The sequence below is a fragment of the Xiphias gladius genome, chromosome 9 (assembly GCF_016859285.1).
Source record: "Xiphias gladius isolate SHS-SW01 ecotype Sanya breed wild chromosome 9, ASM1685928v1, whole genome shotgun sequence".
Taxonomy (NCBI): Eukaryota; Metazoa; Chordata; class Actinopteri; order Istiophoriformes; family Xiphiidae; genus Xiphias; species Xiphias gladius.
In genome coordinates, this window is record NC_053408.1 from 14,375,908 (window position 1) to 14,387,664 (window position 11,757).

General features: G+C 40.1%; 2 protein-coding genes across 6 annotated transcripts; one reads left to right on the forward strand and one right to left on the reverse strand.

Annotated features, from left to right (window-relative positions):
- Positions 1-150: 150 nt before the first annotated feature.
- dcun1d3 (defective in cullin neddylation 1 domain containing 3) lies at positions 151-7,198 on the reverse strand. 2 transcript variants are annotated; one of them, XM_040135319.1, is made up of 5 exons: positions 7,085-7,198; positions 5,866-5,948; positions 5,137-5,187; positions 4,409-4,968; positions 151-2,241 (listed from the first exon to the last, which is right to left on the reverse strand). In XM_040135319.1, the coding sequence occupies exons 4-5, from the start codon at positions 4,855-4,857 to the stop codon at positions 1,698-1,700; spliced, it is 993 nt and encodes a 330-aa protein (XP_039991253.1). In that variant the 5' UTR covers positions 4,858-4,968; positions 5,137-5,187; positions 5,866-5,948; positions 7,085-7,198; the 3' UTR covers positions 151-1,697. The 2 variants fall into 2 exon arrangements, with proteins under 2 accessions (XP_039991253.1, XP_039991254.1); XM_040135320.1 differs by lacking the exon at positions 5,866-5,948 and having other exon boundaries at positions 7,085-7,196.
- Positions 6,915-11,305, forward strand: lyrm1 (LYR motif containing 1). 4 transcript variants are annotated; one of them, XR_005708115.1, is made up of 7 exons: positions 7,417-7,510; positions 7,859-7,925; positions 9,141-9,312; positions 9,405-9,465; positions 10,377-10,408; positions 10,512-10,884; positions 11,169-11,305. XR_005708115.1 is itself a non-coding variant. In XM_040135321.1 (6 exons), the coding sequence occupies exons 3-6, from the start codon at positions 9,154-9,156 to the stop codon at positions 10,623-10,625; spliced, it is 366 nt and encodes a 121-aa protein (XP_039991255.1). In that variant the 5' UTR covers positions 7,417-7,510; positions 7,859-7,925; positions 9,141-9,153; the 3' UTR covers positions 10,626-11,156. The 4 variants fall into 4 exon arrangements, 3 of the variants coding, with proteins under 3 accessions (XP_039991258.1, XP_039991257.1, XP_039991255.1); XM_040135321.1 differs by lacking the exon at positions 11,169-11,305 and having other exon boundaries at positions 10,512-11,156; XM_040135324.1 differs by lacking the exons at positions 7,417-7,510; positions 7,859-7,925; positions 11,169-11,305 and adding an exon at positions 6,915-7,171 and having other exon boundaries at positions 10,512-11,158.
- The last annotated feature ends 452 nt before the right edge of the window (positions 11,306-11,757 follow it).

The window sequence follows — 11,757 nt, forward strand, 5'->3', positions numbered from 1 at the left end:
TGCTGAACCACACACCTCCGGAGCACTGAGGACAGTGGCATGCAGGTTATGTGGATCAGCAAGAGCACAGCATGAGGTTAACGGGAAATGAGATCACTGAAGTAAAAAAAAAAAAAAAAAACACAACACACATTTTGATAGTCAACAGTCAAAAGTTCAACACTGTTTTTATTATTATAAATCAATACATTTTATATAAAAAAGGACAAAAGGGGGGTCTGAAATAAAACCATTGTAGATGTAAACCAAACAGATGAGGTTATGGCAACCCTCTTACCACACTGGACCCATATCACAGACTCTTGATTAGCCAGCATTTCTAGTTAACACTCATTCACTCATCCCAAAACACCCTAGGCTAAACTTAAAATCAACCTACAGTTTGGAAAAGGTTTAAAATGGAATAATGTGGTTGACATCAATCTCTGCAAAGCGTTGCAAGTATAGCAACTTAGCATGCCATTGTTTTTGTGCAATCCATTACAACCATCACCATCAGCAGTCAACATTACTTGTGAAGAGTGTGCACACTACTTTTTTTTTTCCTTTTTCATTTTTAAATAGCAGTTCAATGATGTGCAGACTTTTACAACTCCTGAAGGTAAACTACATCAGCTTTGTGTGGCGCCCAGTGTAACGGTCCTGAATGTAACGCAGGTTTAGGGATATTCTGTTCAGAGATGACCAGGCCTAGCTTTAGCCTATTTTCTCACGTTAAAGACTTCCTAAAAATTAGATCAATGAGGCATCTGAGAATAGCCAGCATCATTGTGGTGTTTACACTTAACTGCTTCTTGAAAATAAGTGGACATCAAAATGGGAGATGCTACAGGTCAAAAGGGAGCACAGCCAGCTGCTTAAACAGGCTAACCCGCTCACTGCACTAGTAGCACTCAAAAACACTCAACACAGGAGAGAGTGGCTCTGTTACTGTGGAAATCAGCTTGGGTTTTAAATGGATATTGCAACTTTCACAGATTAAGGATACAAATGTTAGTCATTTGTATTATTTTCAAAAAATAAAAACACTGTTGTGACACAATTGTAATCCCTTAGTGTTTGCAATGTTAATTGCAGGCCAACAGGTGTGAAGGCAATACAAGTGCAACCAATTTCTCCTCACAGCACTGCAAGATAAAAGCATACAATCTAACTAGATTAGTCCATTCGAGATGATTTCACTGACCCTGACCCCTATAATAAATCTGTTTTGGTAGTAAAAAATTATTTGTATACAGGTTGCCCAAATTTCCCTTATTTATTATTAACTATTTCCTTTTACAAAACATATCAGTAGTGTTACCAGGCCAAAATTAGCTGTCTATATGACAATTATGGGAAAAGGTTATGGCTTACTGTTGCCTGCTTTTAAAACCATGCCTTTACTTACTGTGCTGGGTTATGGTAGGTAGGTGCAAGTTAAAATGGACCACATGTCCAATTACTAAAAACACACATAGGAGGAGAAAAAAGTAAAACAATAACTTAAATAGAAGTGCTTAAAACATAGAAGTTCTTCGAGCCCTTTCAAAAACCAAAAAAGAAAAGTTGCAAAGCCTGAATCCCACCCCAACAGAAAGGAGAGCGAAATGAACAGCTGTAATGGTAATACTAATATTCATCCAATGATTCACAGATGTACAGTTCACTTATAGGTCATATCCTTCCCTCACTTACAAATATTTCTTGTTTCCTGGTCAGTGGCCCCCCCACGTCTGTGAGCCGCGGCTTCCCTCTGTTTCAAGTCTATCTGTGGTAGGAGAACACTCTGTCTCAGTACACCTCCCCCCTTCCTCCTTTGCCATCAGTGCCTGTTCCTCCTCTTTTTTCCTACGCTCCAACTCCCACTCCACAAATGTGTCGAAGAGGCTGGGCCAGGCCTCGTCCTCGCTGTAGTTGCTCAGGTCAGGCCCGATGGCCTGGGTGAAGTTGAGGAACATGTTCCACGTGTCCCTTGAGATGCCTCGAATACCTGAGGGGTTCTCCGCTAGGAAGTCCAGCCAGTGCTGCAGGATAGCTGGTGTGTCCTGGGTGAAAACCAGGCGCCACAGGGCAATGGCGATTTCGCGCTGCAGCGAGCGTTGGCCCTCCTCAGCGTCCAGGCCAAACTGGAAGGTGAAGCGGTACAGGTCCTTGAAGCTCTCCTCGCCCTGGGCCTCCTGCAGCATGCAGGGGAAACGTGAGCAGATGCCTTTGAGGCTGTCTGCCTGGATGGCCTTGCAGCCCTCAACAAACTCCTTCCTGATGACACAAAGAAAACAGGACTGGACATGAGAATGATACTGGACCAGTTCACTCAAGGTGATGTGGCCGAGAAGCAAGGAAAGTACTTTTTAACAAAGCTAAAGGAGCAGCACTAGAGCTAAATAATAGCTAAATTTGCCAAAAGCTACAATAAAGCATTGTTAAGTCATCTACTCCAAACAACAGGCCTTGTGTCCAGAACAGCAACAAACATCACTGACAACGAAGGCACGGTCCCCTGCAGTTTAAGGAATACATTTAAAAACTATACTGAAAACTGTTCATACTTTCAATGTAACCGTGCCAAACATTATTTTCACGTCAGTGTTGTGGGCCTCAACCCATGCAGATATACTTTGTTATTTGAGCCCTACAACAATATAGGCTTTCAAACTCAAATGTAATATAAAGAGCTTCAGTAAGCATCAGGTGACAATGAAACATGTTGGTAACTAGAGTGTGGTATTGTCCAAAGCCTCTGGATAGAAAAGTGCTGAGTTAAAAATCAGAGAGAGGGAGCAGTGACAAGGGACCCGGCCAGCAGGCAGCCCTATTCATCTCCACAGAGTGGGAGCTCAGAGCAGGATCCATTTCCTCCATGCCCCCTACCTGAAAGGGGAAAATTCAGAGTGAGTGTGTGTGTGTGTGTGTGTGTGTGTGTGTGTGTGTGTTTGAGGTGGGATGGGTGGATGGACCACTGCAGAGTGAAAGACTGAAGACTTGAGGTCAAACAGTTCAGTGCTGCTGTCTTATAAAGTGGCTAGAAGTGTAATATCAGACAATAAGCTGCTTATTAAGGGTGCACAATATATTGTGGTAGCAGTATCAGACAATAATTGCTTGAAAACAAGTATATGTCAGGAACTGTTTCAAAAGAATGACAGAAAGGCACTTGTATTTAATAAACCAATTATCCAGCTGGCAAATTGAAAGTTCAGCCTAAGTGTACACCATTTAAACTTTCCTCAGATATGATCATTTCTGGCCAAGTTTAAAGAGGTCTTTTTTTTCTTTGCATTTTTAAAAACTTCTCTTACCCAAACATTTCTAGCCCTGTCAAAATGCTTAGTCTTTTCATTGATTACTGGCAGCACCCTGAGGAGCAGAGTGCCTGGTCAGAAAAAGGGTGATATTGTCATTAACTTCCAAATGGACAGGGATCTTTGTGCACAGTGCTGGTCATGTGGAGATGTGTCAACAGTCTGTCTTTATACCATGTCAGGGGGTTGCCCTGATATAAGTCAAAAACAGTAAAGCCAACTGAGTTAAGAACAGATGTGTTTAAGAGCTACCAGCTTTACATTATTACATAGTGAACATAGCATCAGTGTGGAACATGGTGTCAGGAAATTTTGACTCTCTCTCTCGCTCCCCTGCATTAACAAAATATTCCAGTTGAATTATAGGTGTCAGCTCACACTTCAGAGGTGTGGGGAGCCTGCAAATTCCCCTTAAATAAGACACAAAGATAATTTTTTAACCTGCAAATGGCTCTACTCACACTGTGCTGCAAAGCTGTGCGTTAGGCAGAGGTTTTAATATTTTAAATGGAGCGCAATTAAAGGTTTTTTTTGATAGCTGGTGTGCATAGAGTGATTGGGTTACATGAGTAACATGTGGGTGGGTTACAATAAACAATACAATACAATAAAGTCTGGGTCATGGATGTAACCAATAACAAATAATGCCCCTATTGGCCTTATTCCCTTGGAATCCCTTCCACTATTATTTTTATTTATTTAATTATTTTTTGCATTTTCATCTTTATTGGCTAGAGTGATGGTGAAAATAAAGACAGGACAAATGGGGAGAGAGATGGGTATGAGATGCAACAAAGGAATCTAGCCAGGGATGTTGAGACACCAGGACGAAAGAGAAATGAGAAATGGCAAATATACTGCCAAAATAAACGTGGCATGTATTATATATTTGAGTTAAAGTAGTCTGTGCTAATCTCCATGAGTGTTTGCAGATAAAACGGGTAATTAAATAAGCGCAGACATTAATGAAACTCTGTTTTTTAGTCATCTGTGATAAGGAAATATCTGTATCTGTAATAAAATGTTCAGTTTTCACCTACAGCTGATTACTGTGCAGTAGTTATGCTAGTTTATCCTGATAAAGAAATTCCAGTGAAAACCTCTTCCCCAAAGCTCCACTTTACCTTGTAAACTTGCACATGGTGGCTGCTTGAAACTTCCAGGCAAGAACAAGCACACGAAACTCTGCTGGGTCCACGCACAGGTCATTGCAAAACCTCTCCATGCCTTCCTCCAAGATGGCATCTTCCTGTTCATCCTTGTAGCAGCAGAACAGCTCCTCAATGCACAGCATTGAGAGTCCATCTCCATCCGGAAACTCATCCTTGGGTGGTTCCCCCATCACTGTGGGTATAACAGGTGTCTCCACTGTAACTTCCAAGGCCTTGGTGCCATTTGACAGCTCGCTAGGGGCTTTGCTACATGGGATGCTGGGCTCTTCTTTATGGCCCCCACCACCACCACCACCACTGCCACCTTTCTTGTGGTGGGACTTGGAGCTGTTCTCCTTGTCTCCACTCTTACTGCCGAGTGAGGACGTCGGATTCTTACACTTGGTGACACACTGGCCCATGTCTTACTCCCTGGTCCCTTGTCTATCTTTCCTCCTCGCCTTCAGTCCCCGTCCGAACCACCTAGACGCCTCTGCTCTGGCCTGGCGAGACGTCTCAACATACCCTCAGGCCTGAAGTGAAGAACAATTTAATAACGTTCATTATCATAGAGTGTAGCCCTAAACTGAGTCAGTCTTGGTCAAAATCAAAAGGTCAAGATCCAAATTCCTGCGAGTCTTAGTAGAAAGAAATGAAGCCACATGGATCTCTGAACATTGACAGTCAATAAATTAAGATACCTGTGCCAAATCTGCCACGATCCAGGTCTTGCACTGCTAGACTTAAAAACCCTAAAAAGAGAAGACCAGAGAAAAACAATCTATATGTAGACATACAATGCTTGCACAGTGAAGATTACCACAGAAACCTCTCAGATGAAATCCAAGAAAAACATATTTGATAACCACAGAAACCCACTCAAGTAGAACTGATTGTCTTCCACAGAAGACCTACATAACTTTAATATGAACTTTATTAGGTTTTTCTTTGTAGTCACCAAAGGTTCAGCCATCTTAGGCAATTAAAATGACTCCATTTGTATAACTTTATCTTGTTATTTTACTTATTAGTTTTATTGTGCATTATTTTATTTCTCAATGATCAATAATCAACACTAAAATGGGAACTGGGGTTGAGATTGGCAAGCAAGAAAAGGGGGAGAATGGGAACTTAATGTGCAGACAACTTAATAGGCAGATAATGACATTATTTACTTTTTATGGAGAGGAGGATAAACTGATCACTGACCAAACTGCATACTGAGGTTTCACAGTAATCAGACCAATGCAACATGTGCCAATGGATTATCTCTCTTAAATCTACTCAATTACTCAAAATAACCTGATTTCATGTCTAAATGTTATTGCAATTAATCATTCTGCTTCACATCTTCACATCTACAGCCATAAATGTACAAGTTAATCAAGTGATTGATAACTAATAAAGTAGCCAATAAGGAGGTTACTTACAGGCAGTCCCTCAAATGGCACTGGCCACAGATCAAAGTGTCTTTCTATTCTGCTCCATCATTGTGACCTTGACATCTGCAATGCTGAGAAGACACATTATCTTGTCATCATAAGCAGAAACTGATACCTTTTCACTCCCCAACCTGCATGACTATTTTAGTCGACATGCTACGAATATGTAATTTGAGCACAACCTAACAGTCTGGACTTATTGGGGGATAATTCAGTTACTGATTTATACCTACAACAAAGTTGCTTCACAGCATTTGAATTGAAACCAAACTGCGCACCTTGGACTTAAGAAGGACTTCTGGGGTGGTAGATCTCTAACGCTAGGTTTCCACTAAGGAACCTCACACTGGGCAGAGGTTAGCCTTGTCCTGAGTTACAGCTCATGAGCTCTGTTGTAGAATCCACAACTTTCCAGCTATTTCTTAAACCTTCCTCTGAAACCAACTTTTACTGTGTGTGGTTATCACTGATCTTGTCAAGCCACGGCTCATATCAGACACAGGTGTAGAAAATCTATGTTCAGCAGGGGAGCTGTATGACTGATAGTAGCACTGGGCATGTAGAGGCAAATCTCCCACAGGTCCATTCTGGTTATCTTCCCCTAACTAACATCTGGTGGACGTGTGATGGCCTACCTATTGATTAGACTTTTTTTTTTTTTTTTTTTAAATCCACAATTAGCTAACATGCTAGGTTTGCAAACACGTCAGTATTCATCAGTTTAGATTGTTCGTCCTTAAACAGTGAGAGATAAAGTTCAGCTAGAATACAAATGTGTGATATTTGGACCATTATGCTCACTGCACAGTCTCAGTTAAGTTAGATATCTGACATTAACTAACGTTAGCTAGCTTTAACGTTATTTTACCAACTTGTGTTCTTTGGGAAGAGGCGAGCACAAACAGAATCAAGTGAGCTCAACAGCACATTCACAACACTAAAAAATGTTATGTAAACACTGTTTGGCTAATCAATTAAACCTGGCAATTTAAACATTCACTAACTCAGAAGGTACTTGTTGTGAAGCTGTTGTCGATTCCTAACATCACCGCCGCCGGGCCATTTACATCTTTACTGCCTGGCCCTGACGACGTCGCCATAGCTAGCTAGCATCCGATCGGTTAACTAAAAGTTAGCTATCGGCTAAGCTAGGTCTTTCGGTTAAGACACCGAGAAATACCACAACTATTCTCGTCAAGAAACTTACCTTTTGGAAAAATCCTACTCTTTGGAACTGGATGTACATCACTTCAGGAATGCCAGTACAAATTGAGTTGTTAGTAAGTTGGCCAAGGTATCGTTTACGAGCAGAAGCGAACTGAGGCAAACTCGTCGCGTTAACTCAGATAGCTAGCTAACTAGCTGGCAGCTGACAAAAAACTTACACATCAATATCACATTCTTCTCCACTTTTAGAAAAAAATAAGTAAAAACCTAGCAACCAGTGTTTGCTTTTGAATTCATTTTGAAATGTGTTCGCTCTTTGAAGAGAGTTAAAAGACCACCTCCGACTACAGGAGCCAGTTTCTTTGTGCTTCCCCCTTTTAGTCATTGAGTGTAGCTACATTATGGGCATTTTCCTGCATCACTTCCTCCAACAGCTGATCCTCATCTCCGCGGTGGCAACGACAACGTAAATCTTTTCATTTTAACAAAGTGATGTTTTTGTAAATACTACATCACATCCAGATGGATATGTTATTACAGAAACAATTACCGAAGCACGTGTTTTGACGATGACATTTTACAGAGCCTTTAGAGTATAATACATAACACTGGAAAGTGTGTGAAAACCCCTTTGTAACTTATCTGAAATAGCTAAAACTGTCTCATAAATAATGAATTTTAGAAATATAGCTAATAATTTAAACATCTTAGTCCTCTCCGACTATGCATGCGATAAAAAGTAGACTTAGTCATTTATGGTTATGAGTTAATTTTTCGTTTCTTCTTTGCAACCTTTTGAAAACGTCATCATTAGTCGACAAATGTGTTTAGGCTGCCCTAGTAAGCTGCTGGCGAACCAGCCTCTGCTTCAGACACAGCCGGTAGGTCAAAGTTTATGCTGTTAGATAAATTGTGAAACAGAACGAATGATAACTCTGTTAATGTGGATGTGGACCTAAACCCGAGACTAATTTAACTCCGTTCTCTTACAGAGCAGTAGCTCTTTTCGGGCTGTAATACGAGAAGTGTTGATGAGAGCTAGCTTCTTGCGACCAAGTGATGCCCATGTATAATAAAATAAGAATTGATACAAATATGCCAATGATATTATTCTCAAGACTTCCGGTAATCTCAACGCATATCAGATTGTATGATGATACCTGACAGTCAGTCATGTAACTGCTTGTAAAGACTACGCTTGGCAAACGACCCGGGTGTTGGTTTTAGTGACATCTTGTGTTGAATGATGGGGACACTCTGGGATAACAAATACCGTCAAAGCGAGTAACTGCCCCCAAATGTCCTAGGTTTACTGCGTCTCAGTTTGATTTGGTAAATTGATCATGTGCAGATCTGGTGGGGAATCTGCACCATTAAAGCACAACTTCAACAAAGACAAGTCTTATATTATCAACAAATCTCGTGGCCCTGACTTGCAGAGGGGCAGATTTAAGATCTTTATTATTTTGTTTTTGTTTGTTTTTGTTCACATGATGCATATTCCTGAATGCTCTGTTTAACCAAAGCATCACAAATTTACAGATACTCCGAAAACCTGGGCAATGGTTTTGTGGTTTCTGTAACAAATAATGAAACTGCCACGTTTAGTGTGTGTGTACCAAACATAAAGGAAAGGGTTTTTAAAGAATTCTATTATCTTAGTTAAAAAGAAAAAAAAAACACATCACATGGGGCTGCCAACAAAAAAGTAATGACAACTGTAAAGAGAACTTACCTTTCCCTGTCCTCAAAAGATGCATACTCCTACATTATAGATGTGTGACAGCGTAGCATTATGTTCTCTGGTCACCATTCATAAGTAATGTGATGTCCAATAAACTGGTATCAAACTAGCAGCCTATTGTCTGATACAGTGTCTGTAGAGGCATATAAATTGAAAAAGGGACTAAGCAGGTTCAACTGAGGGCGGGGTGTTGGAAACATGATTTTGTGTGTCATCTTCATGACCAACCCTCAAACTTGTTAACTTATTTTTAGCAGGAGGTTAGCATAAGAAACAGGTGATGCAATAGTATTAGCAGGGTTTGTGATGCCGTTAAGCTTTATTTCCTTTAAGACACCTGCTGTTTTCTCAGATTTTGATTCCAGATGACGGCCTCCACTCGCAGGACGGTGCTGTCACTGTACATGCGGGTGTTTCGCATCGCCCGAACCTGGCAGGCACAGAGTGGAGTAACAAGTGACGCAGAGACTGAGAGAAAATACATACTTCAGGAGGCCCGCACTCTGTTCAGACAAAACCAGCAGGTGCGAACAACAATACTCTGCTCACAAAAGCGAACGTACAGTAGTTTTATGACAGTGTGCATGACTAATGCTTTCTTCTTTGAACTTTTCAGCTCACAGAACAAGAGTCAATAAAGAGATGTATAGAAGAATGTGAAGCAAGGATAGAAATAGGTAAGAGTGGAGAGATGCCACAAGTTTTCCTTTCATAACTCAGAACTAAGTTTTATTGTGCCCAGATAAAAGGCCACAGTTCAAAGTAGCACTATTTTGTGCCTCCCATGAATTTCAGGATGTTTTCATGTTTTTTTTGTCTTGATTAGCCTTAAACTTTTCACAAGCATCACAAGTGGTGTGACAAGTTAAATTCAGTGAAACATCTGCCAGGTGCTGACATGATAAATCATGCGACACAGTTGCACTTCCTTGTGTTTTCATTAGGTGAATGATACTGGCATCTGATAGTTTTGTCAGTCTCAGTTTGAGGGCGTTGTCCAGTGTCATTTTTGGTCAGATGTAATAAATGGCAAAATGGAATAAAGTATTCGTCATCAACTGACTGTGCAAGTTCATCTGAAAGTCCTGAGTGTTTCAGCTTGACTAATCGGAGGACTAAACACTAACTTGATGATCTGAATATTGCTGGTAAAAGAAAAGCCAGAAAAAGCAGAACCATCAGCATGAGCAACATTTATATTGTCAACAGCTAAGTAAAACATAAGCCTACTTTAATGACTTGTACAAATCCTCTTGAATGCTTAATTTGTAAAAGGAGATGAGTTCATTTTTAGTACTAAACAAACTTTTGACAATTTTACACCCATGCTCAGCTTTTTTAAAATGGTCTCTATAATTTGACCACTGGGATACTTCAATTAAAGTTTATATCCTGTCTTTGAAAGGAGTAAACAAGTCAATACAGATTAAATTAACACCTCAGAAATCATTCATATATCAAAGGAATTGGACGCTTTGGTTAGAGCGATGCAGGTCTATAGGATTTGCTCTGAGAGAGTAATACTGTATGTTTTCAAGGCTGTATATGATGTTGACAATTCCTGCCAACATGATTATTTTCTTCACAGGTCTCCATTACAGGAACCCATATCCAAGGGCTGTAAGTTTCCATTTATCAAGCCAACCTTTTATTTCTGTTTTATAGGTTATAATGTTGCTGATGGATTTTATTCGGTTATTTTGTTCTCTGAATGTTCCCGTAGACCTACTTGCCACCACTGGGACTGGCAACTCAGAAGGGCAGGAAGCTGCGAGCACAGCAGCGCCTGAGGAAGCAGGCCAAGCCAATTTACTTGCAGTCACATGACGAGACCTGATGCTCGATCTCGCCAATCCTCTCCAAGAGTTCAAGTGAACAAGGACAGGAAACTAGAGTGCAGTCACAAGCTGATCCCACAGGCTGAGTTGTTGCAAGCACTCACTGATGCAGCAACATCTGTCATTCAGGAAAAAGCCATTTTTCATTGTCATTATTTCCTGTAAACCGCATAACCATAAGTTGTTATTGTAGCTGCGGAGTGTCAGCTTCTGTTCAGCTCAGGAAGGTCAACAGTGTGGTGTGACTTGTAAGATAAGGTAAAGTTGTATATTTTATTTATTCTTCAGTGTAAAAAAAGTGTAAAAAAATAAACACTTCAAATTCTTTCTATATCAAACAGAATCATACAGCGATAAACTTTGGTGATTAAATCGTGTCAAAATGCAAACACATTCATTTCAATTAAACTGCTAAGAGACAAAGTTGTCTTAAAGTAAAGACTTATATTCTAGTAATAAATTTGTGAATTGATGAAGAATTCATGTAGTATCTATGTAAGCTCTTTAGGACACACTCACAGTAACTCTTCTCTCTTTCCCAGCATGCATCCTTTTTAGGAACCACCCCATTCTTCAGCTTTTCCATCTAGGTTGCCTGTTTAATCATGTTAAAAATATGAAATAAACTCCAGAAATGTTGGCAACAGCACAGAGGAAGATTTTCGGTGTAAATGATCCCTCCTGGTTGAACAGATGTAGATTTAAGTTAATGTTCAGAGAGTACCAATTGATTTAGCTGCAAAAGCAGTAAAAAAAAAAATAATAATAATATTTTTTAACGAGTCTTACATTTCATTTGTTCCCTAAATTAGTCATTTGAAACAGTAAAAGAGCACCAGTAATTAAAAGTGAGCAAAGTAATGCAATTCTTTTAGATCAAACCAGCTAAAATGCTGCATAGGGCCCTATTTAAATAAAGTGGTACATTTCAGTTAGTTGGCTACATCCCAAATGCACTTGAAAAGCCCTTTATAGCTGCGGTATTCTGTGGGGACTACAGCATAGTTTATGTTCTGCTCCACTTTCCAGCAGTGAGCGGAAAATCAAAAATGTGGATCAGCAAATATGACTTTTGATAATCTCAGTGGGGCACACATTTACAGTTCACTATTGTTCTCTGGTGATACAGTG

Bases quoted from the DNA above. Each gene is read 5' to 3' on its own strand.
- dcun1d3 (XM_040135319.1), bottom strand. From the start codon at position 4,857: ATGGGCCAGTGTGTCACCAAGTGTAAGAATCCGACGTCCTCACTCGGC. The intron at 2,242-4,408 runs GTAAAGTGGAGC...TTGTGTCATCAG, and splicing joins ACCATGTGCAAGTTTACAAG to GAAGGAGTTTGTTGAGGGCT.
- lyrm1 (XM_040135324.1), top strand. From the start codon at position 9,154: ATGACGGCCTCCACTCGCAGGACGGTGCTGTCACTGTACATGCGGGTG. The intron at 9,466-10,376 runs GTAAGAGTGGAG...TTTTCTTCACAG, and splicing joins TGAAGCAAGGATAGAAATAG to GTCTCCATTACAGGAACCCA. The intron at 10,409-10,511 runs GTAAGTTTCCAT...ATGTTCCCGTAG, and splicing joins GGAACCCATATCCAAGGGCT to ACCTACTTGCCACCACTGGG.